The 27,712-nt window shown below is 57.4% G+C and overlaps 3 protein-coding genes across 3 annotated transcripts in view; 1 reads left to right on the top strand and 2 right to left on the bottom strand.

The window, feature by feature from the left end:
- NFYC (nuclear transcription factor Y subunit gamma) overlaps nt 1-96 on the bottom strand; it is a 37,049-nt gene extending 36,953 nt beyond the window's left edge. Inside the window, exon 1 of the mRNA XM_054398845.1 lies at nt 77-96. The gene's annotated coding sequence lies outside the window, so the exon portion shown is untranslated. The remainder of the gene's footprint in view (nt 1-76) is intronic.
- Nucleotides 73-15,621, bottom strand: LOC128980379 (basic proline-rich protein-like). The gene is made up of 6 exons (XM_054398849.1): nt 15,373-15,621; nt 15,098-15,173; nt 8,160-8,309; nt 7,342-8,001; nt 6,939-7,204; nt 73-648 (listed from the first exon to the last, which is right to left on the bottom strand). Exons 1-6 carry the CDS (start codon nt 15,619-15,621, stop codon nt 73-75), a joined length of 1,977 nt encoding a protein of 658 aa, XP_054254824.1.
- A 4,171-nt stretch (nt 15,622-19,792) lies between these two features.
- Nucleotides 19,793-24,862, top strand: RIMS3 (regulating synaptic membrane exocytosis 3). Its single transcript, XM_054398847.1, has 6 exons — nt 19,793-20,024; nt 22,055-22,196; nt 22,974-23,086; nt 23,371-23,472; nt 23,585-23,724; nt 24,650-24,862. The coding sequence occupies exons 1-6, from the start codon at nt 19,793-19,795 to the stop codon at nt 24,860-24,862; spliced, it is 942 nt and encodes a 313-aa protein (XP_054254822.1).
- The last annotated feature ends 2,850 nt before the right edge of the window (nt 24,863-27,712 follow it).

The raw sequence follows: 27,712 nt of genomic DNA, 5'->3' as shown, positions 1-27,712 counted from the left end.
CCGCCCCTGCCCCGCGCCCCCTCACTAGCCGCTGCTTCTCCCCCGCCGCGCTCCCGCCCGTTCGCTTTGCACTCACCGGGGCGGCCGGCGCCGCGATCTCCGCTTCCTTCGCCTCCTCCTTCGCCCGGTGCCCGCGCTGCCTGTGGCCCGATCGGTGGGAAGCGGGAAGGAGGGGGAAGGGGGACGGCCAGAGCAAGAGCTGAGCGGCTCAGCGGCCGAGAAACAAGATGGCGGCGGCTCCGTGAGGCGGCGGCGCGGAGGTCCCGCCCCTTTCCCCTGGGCCGCGGCACCACGCAGGCGCCTGACCCGCGGCTGATCTCGCGAGATTTGCGTGGGCAGAGGCGGGGAGCATCCGGGCGTGGGGGGTTGCCCGGGCAGGCCCGAGCGGGGCCCTGGGCCGCGGCGGAAGCGCCCCCGGTGCCAGGAATGCGTCGAGAGGTTTGCCAAGCCCCTGAGTGCGGCAGCGCCTGGCGCCGGCGGCCCCCGGCTTAGGCCTGTGCGGGCCTGAGCCCCGTCAGGGATGAGGCCTCCGGCCAGCGGGAGGCAGTTCCCCGGGCAGGGAGCTCGCAGTCTCGCTCCCAGACCCTCACCTGAAGGAAGCTGTGGCTGTGCCTCGTTGTCTCCGGGTGCCTGGCTCTCCCCAGGCAGCTGCCTGGCAGCGAGGGAATCGTACCCCGGGATCCAATCTGGACTCTGGTGCTGGGGCTGACAGGTAGAGCTCTGCATCCCCCAACCAGCCCAGCTGCAGTGGAGGAATCGCTCCTCTATGAGTTGTTCCTCTGTTGGTTACCCTGTTGGCTCATCCCTGGAGGTTTTCAGCCCTGCCTGTCAAGGCCCTGAGAGCTGTCCAAATTAAACTCCAGTGAGCTATCCAACTCTCCTCACCCTCTGATCTATCATCGCTGGGTAGCTTTCTGCTACTATCCTATACGAGCTGGAGCCAATTCAAGCACAAGTTTGTGCTCCACTTCAGCCAGCTCTCTCATTTCCCAGGGACTGGTATTCTGGCTTGGGGACATGTAACTCTGAAGTGTGACTCATGCTGCTTCAGTATTTTTCCCATGCAAAAGTTCATCCTGAAAAGTGGCTCCATCTTTGCCTCCTTCTTGTCTTTTTGGTGCCCCAATTCATCCAGCATAAAACCAGAAAGAGGATTTGCTTCTCTGGTGCTTTATTTGCCACTTGAGATTGGGAACGGAGAATCAGATCCTGTGTGGCTGCTGTACTTCCCCTTACCCTTTCCATAGAGTTTCCAAAATTGGTGGTAGTGGTACCAGCAGCTCCCTGCTTGGTTTTTGCACCCTGTACAAGAGAAGAGAAAAACCTTCTTGCTCCCTGCACACACCCAGAGAGCTCAGCTCTGCGGTTTCTGCTGTGTGACATTTGCCCAAATGGAGGAAATTTGGCACATTCCTGCACACGCTGTGGTTTTGGAGCTCAAAAACTCTCTGCTGATGCTGAAGTGGGAGATATCTCACTGCAAATTCCTGTGGTTTTATTCAAACTCTTGCAACTTTGGCATCTCAGGGCACTTGCAAGGCAGCCAAGAGCAGTAACAGTCGTGCTGGGGTTGGTTTAATTCTCACAGTTTCCAAGCTAGCCTCATTTTGTTGTAATTTTTTGTGTGTGTGGGGGTGATGATACAAGGAGTGATTCACCCCCTCTTCCAAACTCCTCATTTATAACCCAATTACCCAGCACTGCTACTGACTTGGCTGCTGGGCACAGCTGCCAGACACCCCCCAGCTGTTTATCCTACCAAGGCCCATGCCCCCCTCGAGGGATTTCTCCACCACCACCCTGCTCCTCCTCCCACTGAATCCTTTTGTGTGTTGTTTGTGCTCTGTTTCCTCCCTTCCTGCTCTCTTTTGCACCGGTGACTCTCTTGTCTGAAGCTGTCAGGCTGCCCTGAGCAGGACCAGAGCCACCTGCAGGCACTCAGCTCTCTGTGTCAGCCTGCTCAAAACCTGGGGGAGCCAAGAAAAGCAAGAAAGATCTCCCCTCCTCCCCCGCCCCCCCCCCCCCCAAAAAAAAAGGGCAAATTTCCACTCTCTGCTTTGCACAAATTCGTGGTGTGTTGAGTCTGCACTTCATGACCTGCTCAGCTCATTCCCTCCTGTGCCAGGTTGTGCTGTGCTGACTGCACCCCAGCTTTTGGAAGGGCTGGATTTGTTTGATCTTAGGGAATTCATCTCCTTGGAGCAGAGGTGACATCTGTGGTCCACGTCCTTAGCTCAGCCACCTCCTCTCCCCTGGGGTTCCTTCCTGTCCTGTCTTACAGCTGTCCTCCCAGCCTTTGGGGCTGTTATCCCTAAGGAAATAAAAGTGCAGAAAATAAAAACTTGGCTGTAAGGACATGGACTTGATTTGGGGACCTCATACGGACACAACCACCTTGCCTTGTAGATCTGGGGGGGGAAAGAAGCTTTCTCTTCTGCACTGAAAGACCCCCTCCCAAAAAAACCAAAACGTTGTTTGGTAGAGGGGAGGTGGTGGTTTGGGTGTTGCTAAAAGGTTCCTTGGGAGCCCAAAAGACCTGGAGGACAATCTTGTGTCAGCCCTGCTGCTCTGAGTCCCCAGCAGCTCTTATCCTTGGGTAGTTTGGGGTTTGAACTCCCACCCCAAAAAGTGCAGGAGCCCTCAAACCACCACCACGTTCTCCCCAGTTCTCCCAGCCCTCCAGCTCCAGTGCAGGGGCAACAGAAATCATTTAAAAAACAAAACAAAACAAAACAAAAAAAAAAAAAAAACCAACTTGGAATGATAAGATCTGGAAACCCTAAAAGCTGCAGCTGAGCCACTCTGAGTCCACACAGCCAACCCAGCTCTGAACTGGGAGACTCTGCTCCCAGTAAGCACCTCCATGGTGCTGGCAGAGGGGAGAGGATGCTCAGAGCTGGGATCCAGTTCAGCTTGCTTGGTGCCCCTGCAGCACGATGGGCTTCCCAGTGCCTGCAGCATCCCGAGGAGGAGCAGATGGTGTGCCCAGCACAGATCAGCCAGGCTTGGCTTTCCCGGGAGGCCAGTGGTGAGCAGATGTGACCCTGCAGAACCAGGTCTGACAGCATCTCAGCACAGCTCCTTCTGCAGGCCGTGGGACGCGGCGCAGGAGGCAGAGAGCGACCTGCGGGGCTGACGCAGCAACCACGCCCGGCCCCGAGGTCAAGGGCTCCAGTGGTGCCGAGGGGACAAACCCCTCTGGCCCCCCGGGCCCTACCCCTCAGCCTGGTTTACCCAGCCCCAGCAGAAACCGGCTTCTCCCGATAACTCTTCATCATGTAACGTGCTCTTCCTCCCCAGAGCTCCCAGAGCTCTTAGAACAGCCCCAGAGCAGCCACAAAGACCCCAGGGCAGTCCCAAAGCTTCCAGGGAAGCCCCAGAGCTCCTCCCAGAGCAGCCTCAAAGATCCCAGGACAGCTTCAGAGCCCCCAGGACAGCCCCAAAGACTCTAGGACAGCCCAAGAGTGGCCCCAAAGCCCTTAGAACAGCCCCAAAACACCTCCAGAGCAGCCCCAAAGATGATAAAGACAGCCCCAAAGCTCCCATAACAGACTCAGAGCAGCTCCAAAGGTGTCAAGATGGCCCTAAAGCTCCTAGGACAGGGCCAGAGCAGCCTCAAAGCTCCTCAAGACAGCCCCAAAAACTCCCATAACATCCCCAGAGCAGCTTCTAAAGACCCTAGGACAGCCCCAAGGCTCTCAAGACAACCCCAAAACTCCCACAACACCTCTAGAGCAGCTCTGAGAGATGCTAAGACAGCCCCAAAGCTCTCAAAACAACCCCAACGCTCCCACACCACCCCCAGAGCAGCCTCTAAGGCCCTAGGACAGCCCCAAAGCTCTCAAGACAACCCCAAAGCTCCCACACCACCTCCAGAGCAGCCCCAAGAGATGCTAAGACAGCCCCAAAGCTCTCAAGATGACCCCAAAGCTCCCATAACACCCCCAGAGCAGCCTCTAAGACCCTAGGACAGCCCCAAAGCTCTCAAGACAACCCCAAAGCTCCCACACCACCTCCAGAGCAGCCCCAAGAGAAGCTAAGAGAGCCCCAAGGCTCTCAGGACAACCCCAAAGCTCCCAAGACAACCCCAAAGCTCCCACACCACCTCCAGAGCAGCCCCAAGAGAAGCTAAGAGAGCCCCAAGGCTCTCAGGACAGCCCCAAGGTTCTCAGGACAGCTCTAAGGCTCTCAGGCCAGCCCCAAAACTCCCAGGGCAGCCCCGTGGCACTCATGGTCCCCCCTTGCAGGGGCAGCAGAGTTTGGGGTGCTCACTGGCAGGGCTTTGGGAGCCATGAAGCCACCTTCATGCCAGTGCCACGTGCTGCTGATCACCCCCAGGGCACCGTGAAGCCAAGCCCCAGGAATCCTCTTACCAGGAGCTTTACCCCCCCCCGGGGCTAATCGCATTAAAAGCAGCCCCCGTGCCCTGGCACGGCCCCAGCACGGCCAGGAGAAGGTGGCAAACCAGGGAGCTGAGCTCCTTAGCCAATTAAGAGACATTTGAGATGGGGCAGCCCTGATGGGATCCCCACACCACACCAGGCTTGGGGCTTTTGTCTGTCCGGCTCCAGGGAAAGCGTTTCCCAAGGGATCACCTGCAGGGATTGCTGATGCTGGACACCCCAAAGGTCTGGAGAACACAGGAATGAGCCACCAGGTCCCTCCTGAGTGAGGGATCTGTGGTTGCTGGACACCCCCAGGGTCTGGGGTGCACAGGAATGAGCCACCAAATCCCCCCTGGCTGAGGGATCTGTTGGTGTTGGACATCCCTAAGGTCTGGAGCACACAGAAATGAGCCACCAGGTCCCCCCTGGCTGAGGGATCTGATGGTGTTGGACACCCCCAAGGTCTGGAGCACACAGGGAGGTCTGAAGTGCACAGGAATGAGCCACCAGGTCCCTCTTGGGTGAGGGATCTGTGGTGCTGGACACCCCAAAGGTCTGGAGAACACAGGAATGAGCCACCAGGTCCCTCTTGGGTGAGGGATCTGTGGTGCTGGACACCCCCAGGGTCTGGGGTGCACAGGAATGAGCCACCAGGTCCCTCTTGGGTGAGGGATCTGTGGTGCTGGACACCCCAAAGGTCTGGAGAACACAGGAATGAGCCACCAGGTCCCTCTTGGGTGAGGGATCTGTGGTGCTGGACACCCCCAGGGTCTGGGGTGCACAGGAATGAGCCACCAGGTCCCTCTTGGGTGAGGGATCCATTGGTGTTGGACACCCCCAGGGTCTGGAGCACACAGGGAGGTCTGAAGTGCAGAGGAAGGAGCCACCAGGTCTCTCTTGGGTGAGGGATCCTGGAGCAACCCTGCTGAGGGAAGCAGAAAACTAGAGCTGGTCAGAAAGTTTCCTACCAGCTGAAGCACACATTTGGGTCATTATGGTTTTATCAGTGCCATCAAACTTCATGGTTTAGCATCAACATCACACTCACAGGATGGCCCTGAGTTGGAAGGGACCTTAAAGATCATCCAGTTCCAAACCCCCTGCCATGGGCAGGGTCACCTCCCACTGGACCAGGTTGCTCAAAATGTGGCAGCTGGAATAAAAGAAATGTTAGGAGATGATGTCCATGGTTGAGGCTCACATTTCACTGTCTCTGCCCCCAAAAGAAGGCTCCAGGGAGACTTTAGAGCAGCTTTCCTGTACCTGAAGGAGGCTCCAGGAGAGCTGAGGAGGGGCTTTTGACGAGGGCTGGGAGTGACAGGAGGAGGGGGAATGGCTTTGAGCTGGAAGAGGGCAGATTGAGACTGGAGATGAGGAAGAAATTCTTTCCAGTGAGGGTGGAGAGACACTGGAACAGGTTGCCCAGGGAGATCCTGGATGTCCCTCCCTGGAGGTGTTCAAGGCCAGGCTGGATGAGGCCTTGAGCAACCTGTGCTGGTGGGAGGTGTCCTGCCCATGGCAGGGAGGTTGGAACTGGATGATCTTGAAGGTCCCTTCCCACCCAAACCATTCCATGGTTCTCTGCAAAGATGATGTCCCCAGGACTGACTCTTTCCCCACAGAGCTGGAGCTGTGCTCTGGTGGAACAAACCTTCCCTCCTGAGATATTTTCAGCCACTTTTATTTTTTTTTCCCTTTTCTTTCTAAATATTACTCATAAAGGCCCCCTCCAGACAACCTCTCTCCCTCCCTCAGTTTGTTTATATGCTTTGAATTCTGTTAGGAAACCATCTCCCTACTTCAGCAGCGTTTTATCCAAGTTTCCATATTTAGTTCTTTCAGCTATTCCTGCTCCTTAACCAGCTTCTCCATGCACAACAGGACCCACCACATCCCAGCTCTCCTCACCTCTTCCTCTCTCTTCCAGCAGCCCTTGCAGGAGGAGCTGGTGTGGCTCCGGGCAGCCTGATCCAGTTGGAGTTGTCCCTGCGGGGGTGGGGGTTGAGCAAGACGACCTTTGAGGGTCCCAACTTGATGCAATCTGTGAATCTGTAAAGTTTCCCCCCATCCTCCCTGCTCTTTTGGATGCTTGTCGAGCACCCTACCCACCCCCCACCCCACTCCTAATCACCCCCTCAAACCCTGACCTCCCGACGAGGAACCCAGCAGAGGCTTTGCCCCAGCAGAGGCTTTGCCCACGAGGTTCTCCGCAGTGCAGGCTGCTGGGGGGAAACCTTGGAGCCCAGGAATGGGGAGGATGGGGGAGCTCACCCCCTGGGAAATCCAAGGCTGGCATGACTTTAGGAAGGGACAGAGTTAAAGCTGGTGAAGGAGGGCTTCCTGCTGGCACGTGGCTCCGTGTCAGCCGCGGTGTGCAAAGCTCTGGAGGAATTTACCATGAGGGAGAAGAGAGGCGGCTTAGAGAGAAATTAGTGTTTGTGTTCGGGGAGCCAAGGTGAGTCCAAGGGCAGCGCGGGAACTGGGGCTCTGTCCTGCTCGACTTTCTGCTTCAGAAGGCACCAAGGACCAACAAAGTGCTCCCTTGGTCCTTACCCACCCCAGGAGGGCCGAGCTCACGCTCCAGCAGCAGCCAAAAGGGATCGGAGGCCGGAGGTTTATGTGCTCCCCGAGGAGCAGGGACAGCGCCCACCCAAGCTGAGCCAGGACAGGCTGGAAGCGCTTCAGGTCTGGCTGGAGGCTCTCCATGGGGGGCTGGCTGACGGCTGTGGGGTCTGGCTGGTGGTTCATGGGGCCCAGGTGGAAATTCTCGGGGTCCAAGCGGTAGTAGGAGGGTCTGGCCAGTAGCTCTTGGGGTCCAGCTGGTGCGAGAAGGGACAGGTTGGCAGCTCTTGTTCAGCTGATGGGTGTAGGGTCTGCTTGGTGGTTCTTGGGGTCTGCTTGGGGACTCTTAGGGTCCAGTCGGTGGGTGCAGAGTGCAGCTGGTGGCTCTTGGTACCTGCTTGACGGGTGTTAGGTCCAGCTGGTGGCTTTTGGGGTCCGGTTGATGTGTGCAGGGTGCAGCTGGTGGCTTTTGGGCTTGCTTTGATGGGTGTACAGCCTGTTGGGGTCCAGCCGATGGATGGAGGATCCAGCTGGTGGCATGCGAGGTCTTGCCTGGCAGGTGCAGGGTGCAGCAGGGAGGGGGGCACCCAGCAGCCCCGGTTTAGCCGCTCGCTATGGGGGGGCGAATTACCGGCCCCTCTCCGCAGCAACCCCGGGGCCGGGTCCGGGGCTCCCCCGCCCGCCTCTCCCAGCAGCCCGCCGGGGCCGAGGGGAGGAGCGGGCACGGGCGGCGGCAGCGGCGGCGGCAGCGGCGGCGGTGAGTGCCCGCGGCGGCGGAGCGGGGTGGGGCGCTCCCGGGAGCCCAGGACGGCGACAGCTTCGGTCCCCGCGGCCACCAGCGCCGCACCTGCCCCGGAGCATCCCCCGGCGGCGGTGGGAGCGGAGAGGTGTGTGGGGGGGTGCTGGGGGTTTTTGGGGATGCCCGTCACGGATCGGTACCGAGCAGGAGTGGGATGTGCGCTCCGGTAGCAGCGGAGTTGAGGAGAAAACTGGAGGGTACCCGGGGTCCTGCTCCACGGTGGGACAGCCCCGGGGCTCCCTCTGCACCCCACAGCTGCCAACGAAGCGCGCCTGGCACCCTTAAACCACATCCCCGGCTTTGGGATGAGAACCCCCCCCCCCCAAAACCCATCCCTGCACCGAAAGCTGGGGCGGCTGCCACTGTGCTTCTCCCCCGACCCCTTCTCCGGGAGCTCCTCGGTTGGGTGCTACCGGGGCCGGTTTGCCGGAGCCCTCCGTGGCTCTCAGGGCAGCGTTTCCCAGCCGGCGGCTCGGGAACGGGAGCTCTTTTTCCCGTGCCATCCATCATGCCCGCTGAAAGCCCGTTGACGTCAACCCCGTCCCGTACACGCTGGTCCCCCGCTGCTGGGGACACTGGGGTAGGGACTGGTGCAAGTGTGCGTTTGTGCTGGGGAGTCCTGCATGGGCAGAACTTGACTGGTGGTGCTCAGCTCTTCCCAGCATCTCCAGCCTGCTGTGCTTCGTCCATGGATTGGGCTCTGCTCACCCCAGGAAGCCTCCCCCGGGGGGCTGAACAGGTGCCATGGCTGGTTCTGTACGGAAAGCTGTGAAAGGCCTGGTGAGGAAGAGTGCAAACGGTGGCCTGGGGTGGGGAAGGCTCCTGCACTCCTCTCCATGTGCTGTAACTGGGGGCACAATAAGTGGGGAGAAGCCCGAGGGCAGTGTGGGCATCGTTTGTACCCCACAGGGAGGAAGCACCCAAATGGGCATGGGCCTGGCAGTCTGCACCTCCAAATGGTCCCTAGAGCCAGGGCCCCTGCGTGGGTGCCCACACTGAGCTGCAGGGCTGTCCCTGTGGGAAGTGGTGGCTCTGCCAGGCTCTGTGTTGGCCAGTGCCAGGCTCTGTGATGCCCAGTGCCTGCTCCTGAGGGTCTGGGAGGGATTGCCAACAGTCTTTAGGAGCTGAACAAAACCACGAGCCCTGGGCTGAATTGCATCACTTGGTGATGCCCTCGGGGACCACTCCCGTGGGGTTGCTGCTGCTTGTTTCCTTAGCCAGCTGAGAGCAGGAGCTGTGGAGCCCCTCGGGCCAGAGGCATGGGGATAGGATTCACTCCCAGGACAGACTCAGCATCCCAGGACCATCCCTCTGCTGCAGGATGAGGGGCTGCCAGCCCAAACCAGCCCTGGCACAGCTGGCTGTGTCACACAGCTTCTTCCCTGAGCTGTGGGGGGCTGCTCCTGCACCTCTCACCCCAGTTTAGATGGTGCCCATTTCCTTCTCCATCACCACCTCCTGCCAGCCAGCCCTTCCCTCTCCTTGGGTGGAGAGGGATGAGGCCTTGGGTAACCTGGGCTAGTGGGAGGTTGGGGTTGGAACTAGCTGATCTATTTAAGGTCCCTTCCAACCCAAACCATTCTCTGATTTCTCCTGTGCTTCTCCATCTCTCCCGAAGAGCAAAGCACCTTCTCCAACATCCCTGTGTGAGGACAAACTCCTGCTGCCTCCCACATCCCAGCCCTGTGCTCCTGGGCTCTCACATCATCCCCATGTCATCCCCTTTCTCACAGCACTGCTCACAATAACCTTTTTGAGATGAGATTGTGGCACAGGTTGCCCAGGGAGGTGGTGGAAGCCTCATCCCTGGAGGTTTTTGCAGCCAGGCTGGATGTGGCTGTGAGCAACCTGCTGTGGTGTGAGGTGTCCCTGCCCATGGCAGGGGGGTTGGAACTGGATGATCCTTGAGGTCCCTTCCAACCCTAACAATTCTGTGATTCCATGGTCTTGCTCTGCTCCTTACACCCCAAGTCAGGGGACAAATCCTCACCAGTCTCCCCTACACACCCCAAATCCACCCTGCCCCAGCTTCTGCTGCTCCTCAAGCTAAACCAGGTTGACCCATGTGGGTCAGAGCCTCTGTGGGCTCACGCCTGCCTGGGCTGTGACACAGCCCTATGGGAAGCATCACATCCATGCAAGATGCACTTTCAGGTTGTGAAAAAAAAAAAAAAAAAAAGAGCCTCATTCTCCTGCTTTTTAAAACCCAAGCCGTGGGCACCATCTCCTTCTTGCATCCATTTCAACCCACTTGAGATGTTTTGTCACAGCATTGCAAAGAGGCTCCTTTGGGAAGGGTTTATAAGTGGTACAGCACAGGATTGACAGCCCTCCTGACACCTCACCTCCTGCTCCCTGCCTGGTGGGTTCAGGGGCTCCTCACCTGCTCTGGGTTGTTGTGCTGGGACACAGCAGAGCCTCTCCAAGCTCCTCATCCTTCCTTCAAAGGGGCTTCAGTTGGAGGTCTCTCAGCCTGCAAAGACAATCACTGAATGGTGAGGGTTGGCAGGGACCTCTAGAGATGATGGAGTCCAACCCAAAGCAGGGTCACCTGGGACAGGAACACATCCAGGTGGGTCTTGGAAGCCTCTGGAGAAGGAGGCTCCACAGCCTCTCTGGGCAGCCTGCTCCAGTGCATCTCTGAGTTGTTGGGTGGTGGAACAACACGAGAGCATTTGGTTTTCTCTTCATGCATCCCCCCTTTCCCTGGCCAAGGCAGCCATGCTCTGGTGAGAAGAGCTTTGCTGAAAGCAGTTACTTGGGTGCCTGGGGTCCTCCTAATCTGCCAGGGTTGTGGGTGCTGGTGCCAACCCAGGGAAGCTTTGCTGGGAGCAGTCACTCCAGTGCCCAGGGTCCTGCTGCTCTGCTGGGGCTGTGTGGGTGCTGGTGCCAACCCAGGGAAGCTTTGCTGGGAGCAGCCACTCCAGTGCCCAGGGTCCTGCTGCTCTGCTGGGGCTGTGTGGGTGCTGGTGCCAGCCTAGGGAAGCTTTGCTGGGAGCAGCCACTCCAGTGCCCAGGGTCCTGCTGCTCTGCTGGAGCTGTGTGGGTGCTGGTGCCAGCCTAGGGAAGCTTTGCTGGGAGCAGTCACTCCAGTGCCCAGGGTCCTGCTGCTCTGCTGGGGTTGCAGATGCTGCTGCCCCAGCTTCTGTAGCCTCCTTGGGTGCAGCCCGTGGTGGTGTGTTGGGTGTCTGGTGCAGGCAGTGCCAGGCTCCTGCTGTTTCTTGGCATCTCTCTGGCTCCCAGAAGTCTTCCTACGGCAAGCAAGTTTTCTGCTGATGCCTTCAGAAACTTGGCTCTAATAGTGCAGTCTTAGCACTTCAAAAGCAACTTTTTCTGCAGCCAGTCTACCTTACCCCAGCTCCTGCTGGGCTCTGGAGCAAGCTGGGACCTTTGGGCTGGATGAGGCTGGGCAGGGCAGATCCAACCCAGCCAGACAAGGTCTGGGCTGCTGGCACCAAGTCATCTTTCACCATCTTGCTGCTGGATGCAGAGCTGGGGGGATCATGAGGGGTGTAGGTGGGTTAGGTCACCCATGCTGGAGCTGTGGGGCTGGTGGCTTGGTCCTGGGGAGCACAGCATGGGGCTGAGGTGTTGGGCATCTCTGCTGCGGGCAGGCTTGAGTGACCATGGGCAGAACGCGGTCACTACTTGGATTTGAACCCAAGAGGACTTCAGAGCTCTTGGTCCAGGTGAGGTGGAGCCTCTGAAACACAGGAAGATGCTTTCACAAGGGCTTGTAGTGATGGGACAAGGAGTGATGGCTTTAAGGTGGAAGAGGCTAGATGTAGAGTGGAGATTAGGAAGAAATTCTTGGTAGTGGGAGGGGGAGACACTGGGACAGGCTGCCCAGGGGGGCTGTGGATGTCTCCTCCCTGGAGGTGTTCAAGGCCAGGCTGGGTGAGGCCTTGAGCAACCTGGGCTGGTGGGAGGTGTCCCTGCCCACAGCAGGGGGCTTGAAACTGGCTGATCTTGAAGGTCCCTTCCAACCCAACCCATTCTGTGATTCTCTTGATATTTGCTAACGCAGAAAGAGGATGGAAAGGGGAGAGGGGAGCTGAGAGAGGGAAGGAGGAGGGGGGAGGCTGTTGTGTTCTGGCCACTGATGGAAGGAAATCAGCTGTTCTCTGCAAGAAGTGGAGCGCTGGTTGGAGCAGCAGGAAGGCAGAGCTGATAGCAGCCCTTCCCCTGGAGGAAGCAGCTCCATGAAATATTGATGGGATCCACAGACAGCAGCCGGGCGGCGTGAGCTGCATTGCAGAGCTGGGAGCCATGCAGCCGGGAAGGCAGCAGCTGCTGCTAACGGGAAAGGCAGCACCAGCCTGCCCCTGGAGATCCAGCCCAGCCCCAGCCCCAGCCCCAGCCCCAGCCCCAACCTGCTGGTGCAAACCCTCAGCACCAAGCAAGGGGCTGGGGAGAGACTTCTGACAAGGGCTTGTAGTGATAGGATGAGGGGAAATGGATTGAAGCTGGAAGAGGAGAGATTGAGACTGGAGATTGGGAAGAAAGGAAGAAGGTTGGAAGGGACCTTAAATATCATCCAGTTCCAACCCCTCTGCCACAGGCAGGGATGCCTCCCACCAAGCCCAGGTTGCTCAAGGCCTCATCCAGCCTGGCCTTGAACACCTCCAGGGAGGAGGCATCCACAACCTCCCTGGGCAATGAGTTCCAGTGTCTCCCCACCCTCACTGGAAAGTATTTCTTCCTCATCTCCAGTCTCAACCTCCCCTCGTCCATCTTCAATCCATCCCCCCTCATCCTACCACTCCAAGCCCTTGTCAAAAGTGGAGGAGGAGGAGAAAGCACCAGAGCTCAGCTTGCTTCATGTGGTGTTGGAGCTGCTCTCCAGTGGGATAGCAGAGCAGCACCAGGAGCTGCTGGGGTGGGCAGTGCCCTGGCACATGGGGTTGTGCCCATGCAGCCCAGTTTCTCTGTGGCAGCTTTCCACCAGCATGGGAAGTGCTGCTGGTGGTGGTGTGGGTGAAGAGCTCAGTTCCCTCCCCAGCTTTCCTGTAGCCCCCTTCAGCTACTGGAAGTGGTTATCCCAGTGCTGGCCACCATGCCAAGAGTCCTCATCCACTGGGCAGCTAACCCAGCAGGCTGGGCTGGCAGGAGCTGGCTGTCCCTCAGCTGCAGCCTCTCTGGGTGGCTTTTGCTCCTCTGATTCTTTTATGTTGCCAGGGAAACGCCAGGATCCAGCACAGATCTGATTGAACCGGGCAGCAGACGTCAGGCAGGGACGTGGGGGAAAGGGACGACGTGGTCAGGGCACTGCCACTGGCCTCCAGCTGTCTCCAGGGGGGCTTAGCACACAAATCAGGCCACAAGGGAAGGGCAGAGGTGGGTGCCCCCAGCTCCCACACCTGTGCCCCCACACCCTGGCTGTGGGAAGATGCTGCCTTCCTGCTTGTCCCTCCCGGGGATAGTTCCCTGTCCTGGTGCTCCTGGATGGATCCCATCTGCCAGGAGCATCACTTCTCCCAGGTCTCTTCTCCCAGGCAGCCAGCACCAGAACAAGAGGACACAGTCTCAAGCTGCACCAGGGGAGGTTTAGGCTGGAGGTGAGGAGAAAGTTCTTCACAGAGAGAGTGGTTGGCCATTGGAATGTGCTGCCCAGGGAGGTGGTGGAGTCACCATCCCTGGAGGTGTTCAAGAGGGGATTGGACGTGGCACTTGGAGCCATGGTTTAGATGGTCATGAGGTGTAGGGTGACTTTGATGATCCTTGAGGTCTCTTCCAACCTTCTTGATTCTATGATTCTATGATTCTATGATTCTGCTGGAGCTCTGGCAGCAAGCTGGCTGGAGCTGGACTCTTGCTCATGGAGGAGGATGGCAAAGGAGTGACCATGGCTAAGGTGTGCTTGGGCACAGCTGGGACTGCAGAAGGGACATGCTCCAGAGTAGGACCTTTGGTTCTTCTGTCACTGCTGTGCTGGAGGCCACACACAGGGCTGTGGCTTCACTTTTCTCTTGCTCTGGGATCCCACTGGTGCTCCCAGTCCCTCCCCACACACAGGAGCATCATGGAGGAAGGGCTGTTCAGACCTGGCCCATGCCCAGACCTGAGGAATGCCATCCCACTGCCTCTCCCAGAAGAGATGTGCTGCCTTCCTTGGGATGCTGGAAGAGCTGATCTCCATGAAGCCTTCTCTCAGCCCTTGGGGATGTCCCCAGGCCACAGCATTGGGCATCCCATCCCAGGTCTGTGCAGGGACCTGAGCTCTTCACCCACACCATCACCACCAGCACTTCTCATGCTGGTGGAAAGCTGCCACAGAGAAACTGGGCTGCATGGGCACAGCCCCATGTGCCAGGGCACTGCCCACCCCAGCAGCTCTTGGTGCTGCTCTGCCATCCCACCTGGAGAGCAGCTCCAGCACCATGTGGAGCAAGCTGAGCTCTGGTGCTCTGTCCTCCTCCTTGCACTCAAGCTCAGGCACCTGGAGGCTGATCCAGATGAGCAGCCCAGCAGGAGCTTGTCACAGGGTTTGCCCTGAGATCCCTGAGCACAGCCCTGGCTTGGCTCCATCCAAACTTCTCCTCTCAAAGCTCCACTTCTCCTACAAACAGAGCACATTTGGGCCTGTCCTTTAATTTCCAAGTTTGCTTCCCATGGAGATGGAGCAGGAAGGGTTAATGCTGCACCTGCAGCACGTTTCAGCCAGGAGATCAGTTCATAACCTGCCTGAGCAATGAGGTGCTTCAATTCCAGTAGCTGGAGCTACCAACCAAGTTCTCGGCTCATGTGCAATGAATTCTGCCTCTTGATGGGCAACTAAATTGCTGTGAGGGACTGCCTGTCAAACCTGGAGCAGTCAGCTCAAATGAAGTCCATTTGGGGGAAATCAAGGCCACCCTTCCTCCCTCACAGCTCCTGAGCTGTGCTGCTGCAGCTTGCCCTGCTCAGGACTGGCTGGCTCACATAGTGGCAGCTCTACCAAGCTTTCCTGTCCCCCCAAAGTGCTGATTTTAGGTCTTACCTGCTCCAGACATCAGCAGCATCCTGATGCTTTCCTTCCAAGCTGGAGGCAGCCCCAGTATGGAGGCTGCCACCCTCCTGTTGGGGCTTTCCAACCTCATCTCTCCCTGGGGACACCAACCTTGAGGGCTTTGATGGAGCAGATGGCCCCCCCCCCAGCCCCTCTTGCTTCTTTCCTCAGCAGGGCAGCAACCCAGTCAGCCCCACCACCCTCCTCCTTTTGTCCATCGATGTTGCCTCTCATTTCTATCTTTGAGGGATATTTGGGGCCAGGGCTCCCTTGCAGCCCTGGGTTGCTCCTCTCCACATGCAGCCCCTGACACCAGGGTGTCACTGGGCTGCACCCATGGATGGGCTGGGGGTCACCCATGACCTCCCCCATCCTCTGTGCCGTCTTGCTCCCCACTTTTCCCAGCTCCAACATCCCCCAGCAGGTCCCTGACGCCCACCTGGAGGGACCCAGCAGGGTTATGGGGTGGCACAGGGATGCCCCCAGCCCCACCGAGGGGCATCCCACCCTGCTGGCCCACTCTGTCCCTGCTCGGGGCTGGGAGGAACTGGGTCAGCGATGTAACCATGGAGATGCTGAAGGAGATGCTGAAGCAGCTCCACTACAGCCCCGCTCTCCAGAACCTTTTCAAGACCAACCCGCCCCGGCACCCTCCGTCGCCTCCAGCCGGGGATGGGGCTGGGGGGCTGAGCCTCCTCGGCGGGCAGAGAGCGAGGTGGGCACTGCCCGGTGCTTCCCCCACCAGCTCCGGCCGGTAAGATGCCTCCAGCTCCTTTTTTCCTTGAGGGTAGCAGCGTGGGGAGGGCAGGGCTTGGCCCCAGCAGCCTCAGCAGGGCATGGAGACGCCGCAGGGACCCCGGGTTGGTGCGGGGCTGCGCAGAGGGCATCGCGGCAGGCGCTGGCTGCCGAGCAGCCCGGGGGGGGATGCTCCAGCCATGACACCTCTGCTGCCTGCTCGGCTGGTGCCCGCCGCTTCCCTCCATCCCATCCCAATCCGGGGGGAGAAAACTGGGGCTGGCTCGCTGGAGAACTTCTAGGAGCTCACGGTGGTGGTTGTCGTTTCCCGGCGGTAAGCGTTGCCGGGGAGGGCTGGGGGGTGTTGTCCCCAAGCCCAGGCAGCTCGGGGATGCGTTTGCATGGTGGGGAGGGAGGAGGTTTGCATGGAATCCAGGGGCTGGCTCCGGAGGATCCTGGTGTCGTGCAGGCTGGAGAATAAATCATACGCGGAGAGGGGGGTGGTGAAGGGAAAGCTGATGCCATTCCCTGAATCCTTCAGTTGCTGCTGGAGAGAGGAAGCTGGAGGGGATGAGGGGGACAGAGGGAACACCAGGGCTGGCTGAGGATGTGGTCATGGTGCCAAGGCTGAGTTGGGGGCACCATCTCGAGCCAGGCTCATCTCAGCAGGTAGTACCCTGGTGTCCCCATCCAGCACCCCCCTGGCGTCCCCATCCAGCACCCCCCTGGTGTCCCCATCCAGCACCCCCCTGGTGTCCCCATCCAGCACCCCCGTGGTGTCCCCATCCAGCACCCCCCTGGTGTCCCCATCCAGCACCCCCCTGGCGTCCCCATCCAGCACCCCCGTGGTGTCCCCATCCAGCACCCCCCAGGTGTCCCCATCCAGCAGCTGCTCTCTGCAGAGGCCAGAAGCAGGCTGTGGCAAGAGCTAGGGGTAAAATGATAGCCACGGTGAGGAAAAATCCTTCCTTGGGGCGAGGAGTGTGCTCTCTGCTGCCTTTGCAGGGGATTATCCGTCTGTGTGTTGCATTGGAGATGATCCCATTAGTGCTGTGCTCTCTTGATCTAATTTGCTCCCACCAGAGCCTGGTGGTGGCTGAACTGCAGGGAAAACAGCAGCAGGAGCCTTTTGTGTTCTCCTGGCTGTGGAAGTCATGGGGCTGGGGAGTGCCACAAGCTGCTCTCGCCTGGCACGCTGTGGGGACAGCTCTGGGTGCAGAGGGATTTGTGTCCATGGCTGAAGAGCAGGTTTGCAGGTGGGGAAACTGAGGCACGGGGAAGGGAAAGGACTGAAGGTGCAGTTGGGGAAGCAGTCTGGGATCCATTCCTTGTGGCAAGGGCTTCCCAAGAGAAAACCCAGGGGGGGCTGGAACCTGGAGGGGTGCTGGGGAGCGGTGGGTGGCCTTGGGAAAGGCTCATCCCAAAGGTCTCAAAGCTCCTAAAGGTAGTTGCTGTCTATAGCTCCTTGGAAGGAGGTTGGAGTGAGGTAGGTGTTGGTCTCCTCTCCCAAGTAGAGTCACAGAATTGTTTCAGTTGGAAAAGCCTTCTGAGATCATCCAAGTACCTACTGAGAGGATGAGAGGAGACAGCCTCAAGTTGCACCAGGGAAGGTTTAGGCTGGACTTGAGGAACAATTTCTCTGCTGCAGGAGTGGTCAGGGATTGGAAGAGGCTGCCCAGGGGGGTGGTGGAGTCCCCATTCCTGGATGTGTTCAGGAAACCTGTGGCCATGGCACATGGGGACGTGGTGTGGTGGCCAGGGTGGTGTTGGGTTGATGGTTGGACTGGATGATCTTAGAGGCCTTTGCCAACCTTAGTGATTCTGTGATTTGATCAAGGTCCCAAAGGACCCAGAGCAGCCCTCCTCAAGCAGGCACTGGGACAGGACAGGACAATCCCTGCTGGCTGCTCTTGTCCATCTTGCTGCCCATTCACCCGTGGCCATGCTGAGGTGGCTCCAGCTGCAGAGCTGGTGCTCACCCCATGCTGATGGCTCTGCCTGAGGGACTTCTGTTGGCAGAACCCTCACTTGGCACCTGTGGACAGGAAGGGCAGGATGTGCTGTGGTCGTGGTGCAGCCCAAACCTTGCCAAATGCTGGGGTCCTGCTCAGCAAGGGGTGGGGGAGGGGGGTCAATGCCATACGGTCTCCTGAGGGAGCCTGGGCAGAGCCAGGGGGGACACCACCAGCCAGAGGGAACTGTGGGCTGGCTGCTGCTCTCAGGGAGCTCACTGGAGCTCACTGATGATATTAATGGTATTCAGGACATTAATGACTGATCACCCACTTGCCCCTGTTTGCATCTCTTCTGTCATTGATAAATCCCTGAGGTCAGCAGGGCTGGAGCTGAGCCCAAAGCTCCCTTCAGGTCTCAGCCCAGCTGTGCCCCTGTGAAGCTCCTTCCCCTGAGGGCAGGGGGCAGCAGGAGCCCCCTCCTCACCCCACTGCCCCGTTCCCAGCCATAACTCATCCTTCCCTGTGTGCCCATCACTCTCCCTCTCCCTCTCTCCTGAAAGAGAAATATTTTTCCAGGCATGGCTCCATCCATTACCATAAAGTGGCTTCACTTGGCCCAGAGTTAATAATTCACCTTTCCTGGGCAGATGGATGCTGCCAGCCCACTGCCCTTTAAATATTCATGGAGAAGGTCTGGCAGCCACCTCCCAAGCTCCACTGCCAGTGAGCACCCCAGTCCCCAGCACCACCCCCCTGAGCATCTTTGGGGTCCCTGCAGGCACGATCTGCTGCTGAGGTGTCACAGCAGTCTGGTTGGCTGGGCTGGGGGTGGTGGTGGTGGTGTCACATCCAGCCCCTGTGGCTGCAGCAGGAGCATGCCTGGAGCAGCAGGTAGGGATGCTGCAGCCAGGGCTTGGAGAGGGAGATGCGTGGGAGGAACTTTGCTGGTTGCAATTTTGGACACCTTCAGCAGGGATGGATCACAGTCTCACAGTGTATCAGAGGTTGGAAGGGACCTCCAGAGATCATCAGGTCCAACCCCCCTGCCAGAGCAGGATCACTCAGGGTAGTCTGCACAGGAATGCATCCAGGTGGGGTTGGAAAGTCTCCAGAGAAGGAGACTCCACAACCCCCCTGGGCAGCCTGTTCCAGGGCTCTGTCACCCTCACTGTCAAGAAGTTTCTCCTCATGTTGAGGTGAAATCTTCTCTGTTCAAGTTTGAACCCATTGTTCCTTGTCCTATCACTGTGAGCCTGGCCCCCTCCTCCTGACCCCCACCCCTCAGCTATTGATAGGCATTGATCAGATCCCCTTTCAGTCTTCTCTTCTCCAGACTAAACAGCCCCAGGGCTCTCAGTCTCTCTTCATAGGGGAATCATCCCTGTGGCTCTAATGAGGCTAGTCCCAAGCCTTAGGGTCCTCTCCTTCTCCCAAGCTGGGTGGGCTGGGGATTCTGTGATTCTGTGATTTTCTATGATTCTGTGATTCTGTGATTTTCTATGATTCTGTGATTTTCTGTGATTCTGTGATTTTCTATGATTCTGTGATTCTGTGATTTTCTATGATTCTGTGATTTTCTGTGATTCTATGGTTTTGTGATTCTGTGATTCTATGATTCTCTGATTCTGTGATTCTATGAATCTATGATTCTATGATGCTGTGATTTTCTGTGATTCTCTGATTCTGTGATATTCTATGATTCTGTGATTCTCTGATTCTCTGTTTCTATGATTCTGTGATTCTGTGATTCTGTGATTCTCTGATTCTGTGATTCTCTGATTCTCTGTTTCTATGATTCTGTGATTCTGTGATTCTCTGATTCTCTGATTCTGTGATTCTCTGATTCTCTGTTTCTATGATTCTGTGATTCTATGATTCTGTGATTCTCTGATTCTCTGTTTCTGTGATTCTATGTTTCTGTGATTCTATGATTCTGTGAATCTCTGATTCTGTTTCTATGATTCTGTGATTCTCTGATTCTCTGTTTCTATGATTCTGTGATTCTCTGTTTCTGTGATTCTGTGATTCTCTGATTATCTGTTTCTATGTTTCTGTGATTCTCTGTTTCTGTGATTCTGTGATTCTCTGATTCTTTGATTCTCTGTTTCTATGATTCTGTGATTCTCTGATTCTCTGTTTCTATGTTTCTGTGATTCTATGATTCTGTGATTCTCTGATTCTCTGTTTCTGTGATTCTATGATTATCTGTTTCTATGTTTCTGTGATTCTCTGTTTCTGTGATTCTCTGTTTCTACATTTCTGTGATTCTATGATTCTGTGATTCTCTGATTCTCTGCCTCTGCGATTTCTTTTCCCCATGCAGCTGACCCCGCAGACAGCAGAGCTGGGGCCCGAGGAGCTGCTGACCATGTTCAACGGGGATGGGGGCTCGGGCTCGTGCTCGGGCTCGGGCAGGAACGTCATCCGCAGCTCCAGCATCAGCGGCGAGATGTACAGCGTGGAGCAGAGCGCCCGCGGCGGCGCCGACTCCGTCCCCCTCAGCGCCAGCAAGAAGCGGCGCTCCAGCCTGGGTGCCAAGATGGTAGCCATCGTGGGCTTGTCCCAGTGGAGCAAGAGCACCTTGCAGCTCAACCAGACTGGTGAGCCCCCTGCCCAGCGCCTCGCCTCGGCCCCTTGGGGTTGGGGCAGCCGGAGAGGACCTGCGGGGCGGGGAGTCGAGGAATCGCGGGATGGGGTTTGGGTTGGAAGGGACCTTAAAGGTCAGCCAGCTCCAAGCCACCTGCCTGTGGGCAGGGACACCTCCCACCAGCACAGGTTGCTTGAGGTCTCATCCAGCCTGGCCTTGAATACCTATCTTGGGTCCCTTCAAATACTGGGAAGCTGCTCTAAGGTCTCCCCAAGAGCAGCCACAGCCTCCCTGGGCAACCTGTGCCGGTGTCTCCCCAACCTCCCTGTCAAGAATTTCTTCCTGATTTCCAGTCTCAGTCTCCCCTCTTCCATCTCAAAGTTGTTGTCCCTCCTCCTGGCACTGCAAGCTCTTGTCAAAAGTCCCTCTCCAGCTCTCCTGCAGCCCCTTCAGGTACTGGAAGGGGAGAGGCTGGTTAGAAGGGCTTGGGGTGATAGGATGAGGGACAACAGTTTGAAAGTGGAGCAGGCTGGACATCAGGAGGATGTGCCTGCACAATGAGGGTGGTGAAATACTACAACAGGTTGCTTAGGGATGTGGTTGAAGCCCCATCCCTGAAGATATTCAAGGTCAGACTGGATATGGCCCTGGGCAGCCTGCTCTAGTGGGAGGTGTCCCTGCTGGCTGCAGGGGGGTTAGACAAGATGCCCTTTGAGGGTCCCTTGCAACCCAATGCAATCTGTGAATCTGTCCCCTCCCAGCCCCACCAGCCCCTACCCACCCAAAGTTGTGTTCTAGCTGCCCCTGGTTGATGGAGACACCTAAAAATGGTCCCCAGATGCCACCCCCTGGCACAGTGGCACTTCCCCAGGTGCTGAAACCTTTTTCAGACCTAAGGGGGGAACACTGCTGGAGCTCTGCTCATGCTGGGGGTCTGGGCTCAATGTGTCCTCTGCAGAGTGAGGGCCAGTCCCAGCTGCAGGCAGGGAGGGAGGGAGCTGGGAGAAAGGTTTTGCCTTGCTCTGCCTCTGGGAAATATTTAACTGCTTAAAAATAGCTTCAGAAAGGGCAGGGGAAGCAAAAAGCTCATTTCAGAGCCACCTTTCTCTCTACTCATTGCTTTTTGGGTTCTCGTTGGCATTTCATGGCTGGGGAGAGGTCATCTGGAGCCCTCCAACCCTGCCTTGGGGTCTTGCTGTCTCCACTAGGGGATGGCACGACCAGGACCTTCCTCCCTGCAGTGCCCAGGGGAGCAGTGCCCACTCTAGGGGGGGCTGCCAGCACCAGAGAAATGATTCCATGGGGACAGCCCCAAATTAGAAGGACAAACCTGAGTCCCCCAGGAGCAGCCACGGCACGGTGCCCACACACACACAGGCTCCTGCAGCAAGAGCAGGGCTGACAGTGATGCCAGGGCTGCCAGCAGTGCCAGGGCTGCCGGTGGTGCCAGGGGTAGATGCTTGTGCCACACTCCTCCTTCTGCCATCTGCCACCACCTGGGACATGTGGCAGTGGGGACAATATAACTGCATGGAGAAAGGAGACAAACAGGCAGTGTTGGGGCTGTGCCCACTTGTGGCACTGCAGGTGCCCATGCCCTGTGACATGGGGACGTGGCACATGTCAGTGGGGCCCTGGGTATTTGAGGGGCTGGGGTGGTGCCAGCACATGTGAGCTGAGCCTGGCAGCTCTCAGCAGGTGGGGGATTTGGCTGAGGTGCCAGTGGGGCTCTCTGCCGTGCCAAGGTGAGATGGCATCAGTTCACGGGGGGTGAGGGCTGTAGGGAAAGGAAGAGGGGGTAAGGGCAGCCCATGGCTCCCCAGCATGGTGTGTGTGGCACTGGGACACGTGCCCACGTGGGGCCCCGCAGGAATTCAGGTGGCATAAACCAGGCTGGTACCAGAGGAAGACAGGGAGCAGCATCTTGAGAGGCTCCGGCCGTGCAGGGCACCCCAGATCTTCCAGCTGGGTTGGTGCCCGTCCGACAGGAGGGTCTGGGGGCAGTGAGAGCTTCCCAGGCTCACCCCCAGCTTTGGCTTTTAGAGGGTGGCCCCAAAAAGCTGCGCAGCAACATCCGGCGGAGCACAGAGACCGGGATCGCAGTGGAGATGCGCACCAGGGTGACTCGGCAGGGCAGCCGCGAGTCCACCGACGGCAGCACCAACAGCAACAGCTCCGACGGCACGTAAGGGACCTCGGCTCCTCCCGCGGAGGCTGGGCACACCCCGAGGGCTCCGACTGCCCTTCCCCGTCCCTCTTCCCCTTCCCTCTTCCCCGTCCCTCTTCCCCGTCCCTCTTCCCCGTCCCTCTTCCCCGTCCCTCTTCCCCTTCCCTCTTCCCCGTCCCTCTTCCCCGTCCCTCTTCCCCTTCCCTCTTCCCCGTCCCTCTTCCCCTTCCCTCTTCCCCGTCCCTCTTCCCCGTCCCTCTTCCCCGTCCCTCTTCCCCGTCCCTCTTCCTCGTCCCTCTTCCCCTTCCCTTTTCCCCTTCCCTCTTCCCCTTCCCTCTTCCCCGTCCCTCTTCCTCGTCCCTCTTCCCTTCCCTTTTCCCCTTCCCTCTCCCCTTCCCTCTTCCCCTTCCCTCTTCCCCGTCCCTCTTCCCCGTCCCTCTTCCCCGTCCCTCTTCCCCTTCCCTCTTCCCCTTCCCTCTTCCCCTTCCCTCTTCCCCGTCCCTCTTCCCCGTCCCTCTTCCCCGTCCCTCTTCCCCGTCCCTCTTCCCCGTCCCTCTTCCCCTTCCCTCTTCCTCGTCCCTCTTCCCCTTCCCTCTACCCCTTCCCTTCTCCTTCCCCAGGGGTTTCTGTGGGGCCACCAAGACCAGGTCCCTGTGCTGCAGGACTTGGGGTACAGGAGCTGGGATGGGATCCCTCGGGAGCTGGTGGCACCCTCCCATTGCTCCTGAGGGATCCCAGTGGGTCCAGAGCCACCTGGTGCTGCTCCTCAGAAGCCCTTTGCTCTCCCCACCACAGGTTCATCTTCCCCACCACCCGGCTGGGGCCTGAGAGCCAGTTCAGTGACTTCCTTGACGGGCTGGGGCCAGGCCAGTTGGTTGGGAGGCAGACCCTGGCCACCCCTCCCATGGGTGAGTGCTGGCTGAGGTGGGAGGGGTCTTGCCTGTGGCTGGGGGGGTGCCAAATCCAGCCCCACAGAGCAAGGGCTACGTCTGGCTTGGTGTGGGGCTGGGCAGGGCAAGAGGATGCTCCAGGGAGAGGGGAAGGGCTGTACTGGGGGGAAGTGGTTGGTACTGGTGCTGGAGAGCAGGCTTGATGCCAGCAGCAGCGTGGGTGCTGGCTTGGTGCCCAGGTGGGGGCATGTGGCACCAGAGAGAGGGAGGGTGCTGAGTGTGTCTCATCCCTCCCCCGCCAGGTGATGTCCATGTGGGCATGGCTGAGCGGAACGGGCAGCTGGAGGTGGAGGTGATCCAGGCCAGGGGACTTATCCCAAAGATGGGCTCCAAGTGCATCCCTGGTAGGTGGTTGGGAAGAGAAGGGAGCTGGGGATGGAGGAGGAGTGATGGGGCTGGGGTGCTGTGCTGGGACCACCCCAGAGCCTGTTCCCAGTCTCCTGTTTCCCAACGCAGCCACCTACGTCAAAGTCTACCTGTTGGAGAACGGCGTCTGCCTGGCCAAGAAGAAGACCAAGGTGGTGAAGAAAACCTGTGACCCATCCTACCAGCAGCCCCTGCTCTTCGAGGAGAGTCCCCAGGGCAAAGTCCTGCAGGTGACACACTCCCCCCACAGACACCTGGGGGCAGGGAGGGATGAGAAGACCAAGGAGCATGGTTTCATGGCTCTTCTCTCTAGTGTCAGGTGACAGGGGAGGAAATAGTCTGAAATTCCACCAGGGGAGGCTGAGGTTGGACTTGAGGAACAATTTCTTTGCTGCAAGAGTGGTCAGGGATAGTGGAAGAGGCTGCCCAGGCAGGGCGTGGAGTCCCCATCCCTGGAGATGTTCGAGAAACCTGTGGCCATGGCACTTTGGACCATGGTTTAGTGGCCAGGGTGGGGTTGGGTTGAAGGTTGGACTGGATGATCTTAGAGGCCTTTTCCAACCCAAACAATTCCATCACTCTGTGGTGGTGTTGGGTTGATGGTTGGAGTCAGTGATCTTAGAGAGCTTTCCCATCCCACCCAAACAATTCTAAGATGGTGCTGGGTTGATGGTTGGACTCGGTGATCTTAGAGAGCTTTCCCAACCCACCCAACCACTTCTAGGATGATATTGGGTTGATGGTTGGAGTCAATGATCTTAGAGAGCTTTCCCATCCCACCCAAACACTTCTAGGATGGTGTTGGGTTGATGGTTGGAGTCAGTGATCTGAGAGAGCTTTCCCAACCCACCCAAACAATTCTAGGGTGGTGGTGGGTTGATGGTTGGAGTCAGTGATCTTAGAGAGCTTTCCCAACCCACCCAAATGATTCTAAGGTGATGTTAGGTTCATGGTTGGACTCCATGCCCTCGAAGGCCTTTTCAAACCAAACCAATTCTGTGATTCCAAGGCCAGGCCACAGCCATCAGTGTCCCCCCTGCCCCCAGCACAGCAGCTGCTCTCCCCCCAGCCCCCCTGCTTTTGCCCCCAGCTTTCCTCCAAGCCCTCCCGCAGCGAGCAGGACACAGCTCCCCCAACACCTTCTCTGCCCCACAGGTGATCGTCTGGGGAGACTACGGCCGCATGGACCACAAGTGCTTCATGGGGATGGCCCAGATCATCCTGGAGGAGCTGGACCTGTCCAGCACCGTGGCTGGGTGGTACAAACTCTTCCCCACCTCCTCGCTGGCCGACTCCAGCATCGGACCTCTGACGCGCCGCCTGTCCCAGTCGTCCCTGGAGAGCTCCACCAGCCCGTCCTGCCCCTAGGCAGCTTGCTGGGAGAGGCCTGGGGAGGGGCAAGGAGACATCTTGACCTGCCAGAACTGCTCCTGGAGCACTGTAAATATCCCACTTTTGGTTGGTTGTTTTTTTTTTTTTTCCTCTCCCCCTTCCCTCCTCTCCGCTTTGTTTTCTTTTTGTTCTCCGATCTCCCTCCCGAAGCGAACCTGCTCCCCACCTGCTCCTCCCTGAGGGGCAAGGCCCAGGGGCTTTGAGGCAGAGGGAAGGAGAAGCAAGAAAACACAACCCCCCCCCACCCAACAAAGCGAGGCAGACTGAGGGCTGTGACTGCCGACCCAGCCCAAGACTGTTACCACAGCTCACCCAGCAGCGAGGAGCCACCACCTCTCCCTCCTGAGATGTGCCAGCATCTTGCTCTGACTGAGCCAGCACTGCTGGGAGCAACATCTTGAAGAGGTTTCTTCTCCTTCCAGTTGGTTTCCTTGCCTCTCCTGACCACCTGGGGCAGGAGCATCTTGCTCTGATTGAGCCAACACTGCTGGAAGCAACACATTGAGGAAGTTTCTTCTCCTTCCAGTTGGTTTCCTTGCCTCTCCTGACCAGCTGGGGTAGGAGCATCTTGCTCTGATCACTCCAGGCACCTCTGGAAGCAACACCTTGAAGAGGTTTCTTCTCCTTCCAGTTGGTTTCCTTGTCCCTGAGGGCAAGGGGAAGCTCTTCAAAGAGAAACCTCAGAAGAGAGCAACTCAACTCAACCCAACTCAACTCAACCCCACCCAATTCAACCCAACCCAACTCAACTCAACTCAACCCAACCCAACCCAACTCAACCCAACCTTCTGTTTGGTCTCCAAGGAATGTAGCATCTTCTCTTATGTAGCTTTGCCACGTGCTGACAACACTCACTCTGCAATATCCAAGAGACTCCGGGATTGACTCCGGGAACATCTTCTGCCAGGCACTTCCCATTTGTTCCCTTCCTGACACAGCTCCTGCAACTCTTCTGGTGGCCATTTTTTTTTTTTTTTGGGGGGGGGGGGGGGGAGTTTATTGTTGTTGGCTTTTGTGATTTTTTGGGGTCTTTTGTTTTTGTGTGGTTTTTTTTTGGGGGGGTCTTTTTGTGCTTTTGGGGCTTTTTGTGTGTTTTTGGGGGTATTTTTTGTGGTTTTTTGGGGGCTTTTATTGTGTTTTTTTTTCTTGTGGGCCTTTTTTTTTTTTTTTTTCCTTTTAACCTTTTCCAGATGATTTGTTTTGGTTGTTTTTGGGTGACCCATGGACATTGCCAAAGCAAGAGAGAAGAGAAGAAGGTGCCCTCACCTCACCTGCACCTTCCCCCTTCCTGCTTCACCACCCAACCCTGCTCTTTGTATGGCCAAAATGAGACCCAAAAGAGAAACTCTGTGGCTGCCTCACGTGGAAATTGGAGGTGGGAGAAGGTGACCTGATGGAGCAGGGACACTGTGATGCTGGGGGATTGTCTGGCTCCAGTGAGGGCCAGCTGGAGGGCTGGGAGGTTCTCCTCAGGTCTGGGATGATCTCCTCAGGTCCTGAAGACTCTCCTCAGGTCTGGGATGATCTCCTCAGGTCCTGAAGACTCTCCTCAGGTCTGGGATGATCTCCTCAGGTCCTGAAGACTCTCCTCAGGTCCTGGAGGCTCTCCTCAGGTCTGGGATGATCTCCTCAGGTCCTGAAGACTCTCCTCAGGTCCTGGATGATCTCCTCAGGTCCTGAAGGCTCTCCTCAGGTCCTGAAGGCTCTCCTCAGGTCCTGAAGGCTCTCCTCAGGTCCTGAAGGCTCTCCTCAGGTCCTGAAGGCTCTCCTCAGGTCCTGAAGGCTCTCCTCAGGTCCTGAAGGCTCTCCTCAGGTCCTGAAGGCTCTCCTCAGGTCCTGAAGGCTCTCCTCAGGTCCTGAAGACTCTCCTCAGGTCTGGGATGATCTCCTCAGGTCCTGGATGATCTCCTCAGGTCTGGGATGATCTCCTCAGGTCCTGAAGGCTCTCCTCAGGTCTGGGATGATCTCCTCAGGTCCCAAGTCTTTCCTTGGGTCTGAGAAGGTCTCCTCATGTCTGGGATGATCTGCTCAGGTCTTGGAGGCTCACCTCAGGTCTGGGATGATCTCAGGTTCAAGAGGCTGTCCTTGGGTCTGGAAAGCTCTCCTTAGGTCCTAGAGGCTCTCCTTGGCACTGGGAGATTTCCTTGGGTCCTGGGAGCTCTTTTTGGGACTGAGAGGTCCTTCTTGGGTCCTTGGAGGCTCTTTTTGGGTCCTGGAAGCTTTTCTTGGGTCCCAGAGTCCCCTTTGATACTTGAATTTCAAGTAGGGGCAGAGGGTTTGCCAGAGCACCTTTCTCTTAACTCTCACCTCGGTGGTATGCTACAGAGGAACATCTCAACAGCATCTCCTGCAGATCTGGAATTGGGGGGGGGAGGGCTTGGGGGGGTGGAACTCGAGAGGTTAGGGAACAAAGGACTCAATGCTTTGAATTTCTTAGCAGGACTGAGTGGTTTGGGCTTTAGTTTCCTTTCTTTGTTGGTCTGTTTTCATTTGTTTGTTCTTAAAGCAGCATTTTGGTTCCCCTCCTCCCCCCAGCCCAAGGAGGGACCAATTCTTGTAGCAAACCTGAGAATTCCAGAAGCTTTTTGTGGTTCTTTTTGTGGTTCTTTTTGGTTTTTTTTTTTTTTTTTTTTTTTTTTTGGTTGGTTTTGTGGTTTTGTTTTTGTTTTGCCTTTTTTTTTTTTTTTTTTAAGGTGCCTAAATGAAAATTTGCTGAATTTTTTACTCAGGGGAGACAACCACTAGAAACTCTGATTTCTTCAGCAAGAAAAGCATAAAAGAACCCCCACCCCCCACCCCCCCACAAACCACACTTCACAGACAGAC

The sequence above is a fragment of the Indicator indicator genome, unplaced genomic scaffold, assembly GCF_027791375.1.
Source record: "Indicator indicator isolate 239-I01 unplaced genomic scaffold, UM_Iind_1.1 iindUn_scaffold_138, whole genome shotgun sequence".
Taxonomy (NCBI): Eukaryota; Metazoa; Chordata; class Aves; order Piciformes; family Indicatoridae; genus Indicator; species Indicator indicator.
The sequence above is the reverse complement of the archived record's forward strand: the minus strand, read 5'-3'. Positions and strand labels throughout refer to the sequence as shown.

What these genes read in the sequence shown, in the direction of transcription:
- LOC128980379 (XM_054398849.1), bottom strand. Translation starts at nt 15,621, where the DNA reads ATGCCCTCTGCGCAGCCCCGCACCAACCCGGGGTCCCTGCGGCGTCTC. An exon ending in GACGGAGGGTGCCGGGGCGG is followed by an intron (nt 15,174 to 15,372) that starts GTTGGTCTTGAA and finishes GGGTCCCTCCAG; the next exon opens with GTGGGCGTCAGGGACCTGCT. An exon ending in GCTCGGCCCTCCTGGGGTGG is followed by an intron (nt 649 to 6,938) that starts GTAAGGACCAAG and finishes GCTGCCAGGCAG; the next exon opens with CTGCCTGGGGAGAGCCAGGC.
- RIMS3 (XM_054398847.1), top strand. Translation starts at nt 19,793, where the DNA reads ATGTTCAACGGGGATGGGGGCTCGGGCTCGTGCTCGGGCTCGGGCAGG. An exon ending in CTTGCAGCTCAACCAGACTG is followed by an intron (nt 20,025 to 22,054) that starts GTGAGCCCCCTG and finishes TTTGGCTTTTAG; the next exon opens with AGGGTGGCCCCAAAAAGCTG. An exon ending in CCCAGGGCAAAGTCCTGCAG is followed by an intron (nt 23,725 to 24,649) that starts GTGACACACTCC and finishes TCTGCCCCACAG; the next exon opens with GTGATCGTCTGGGGAGACTA.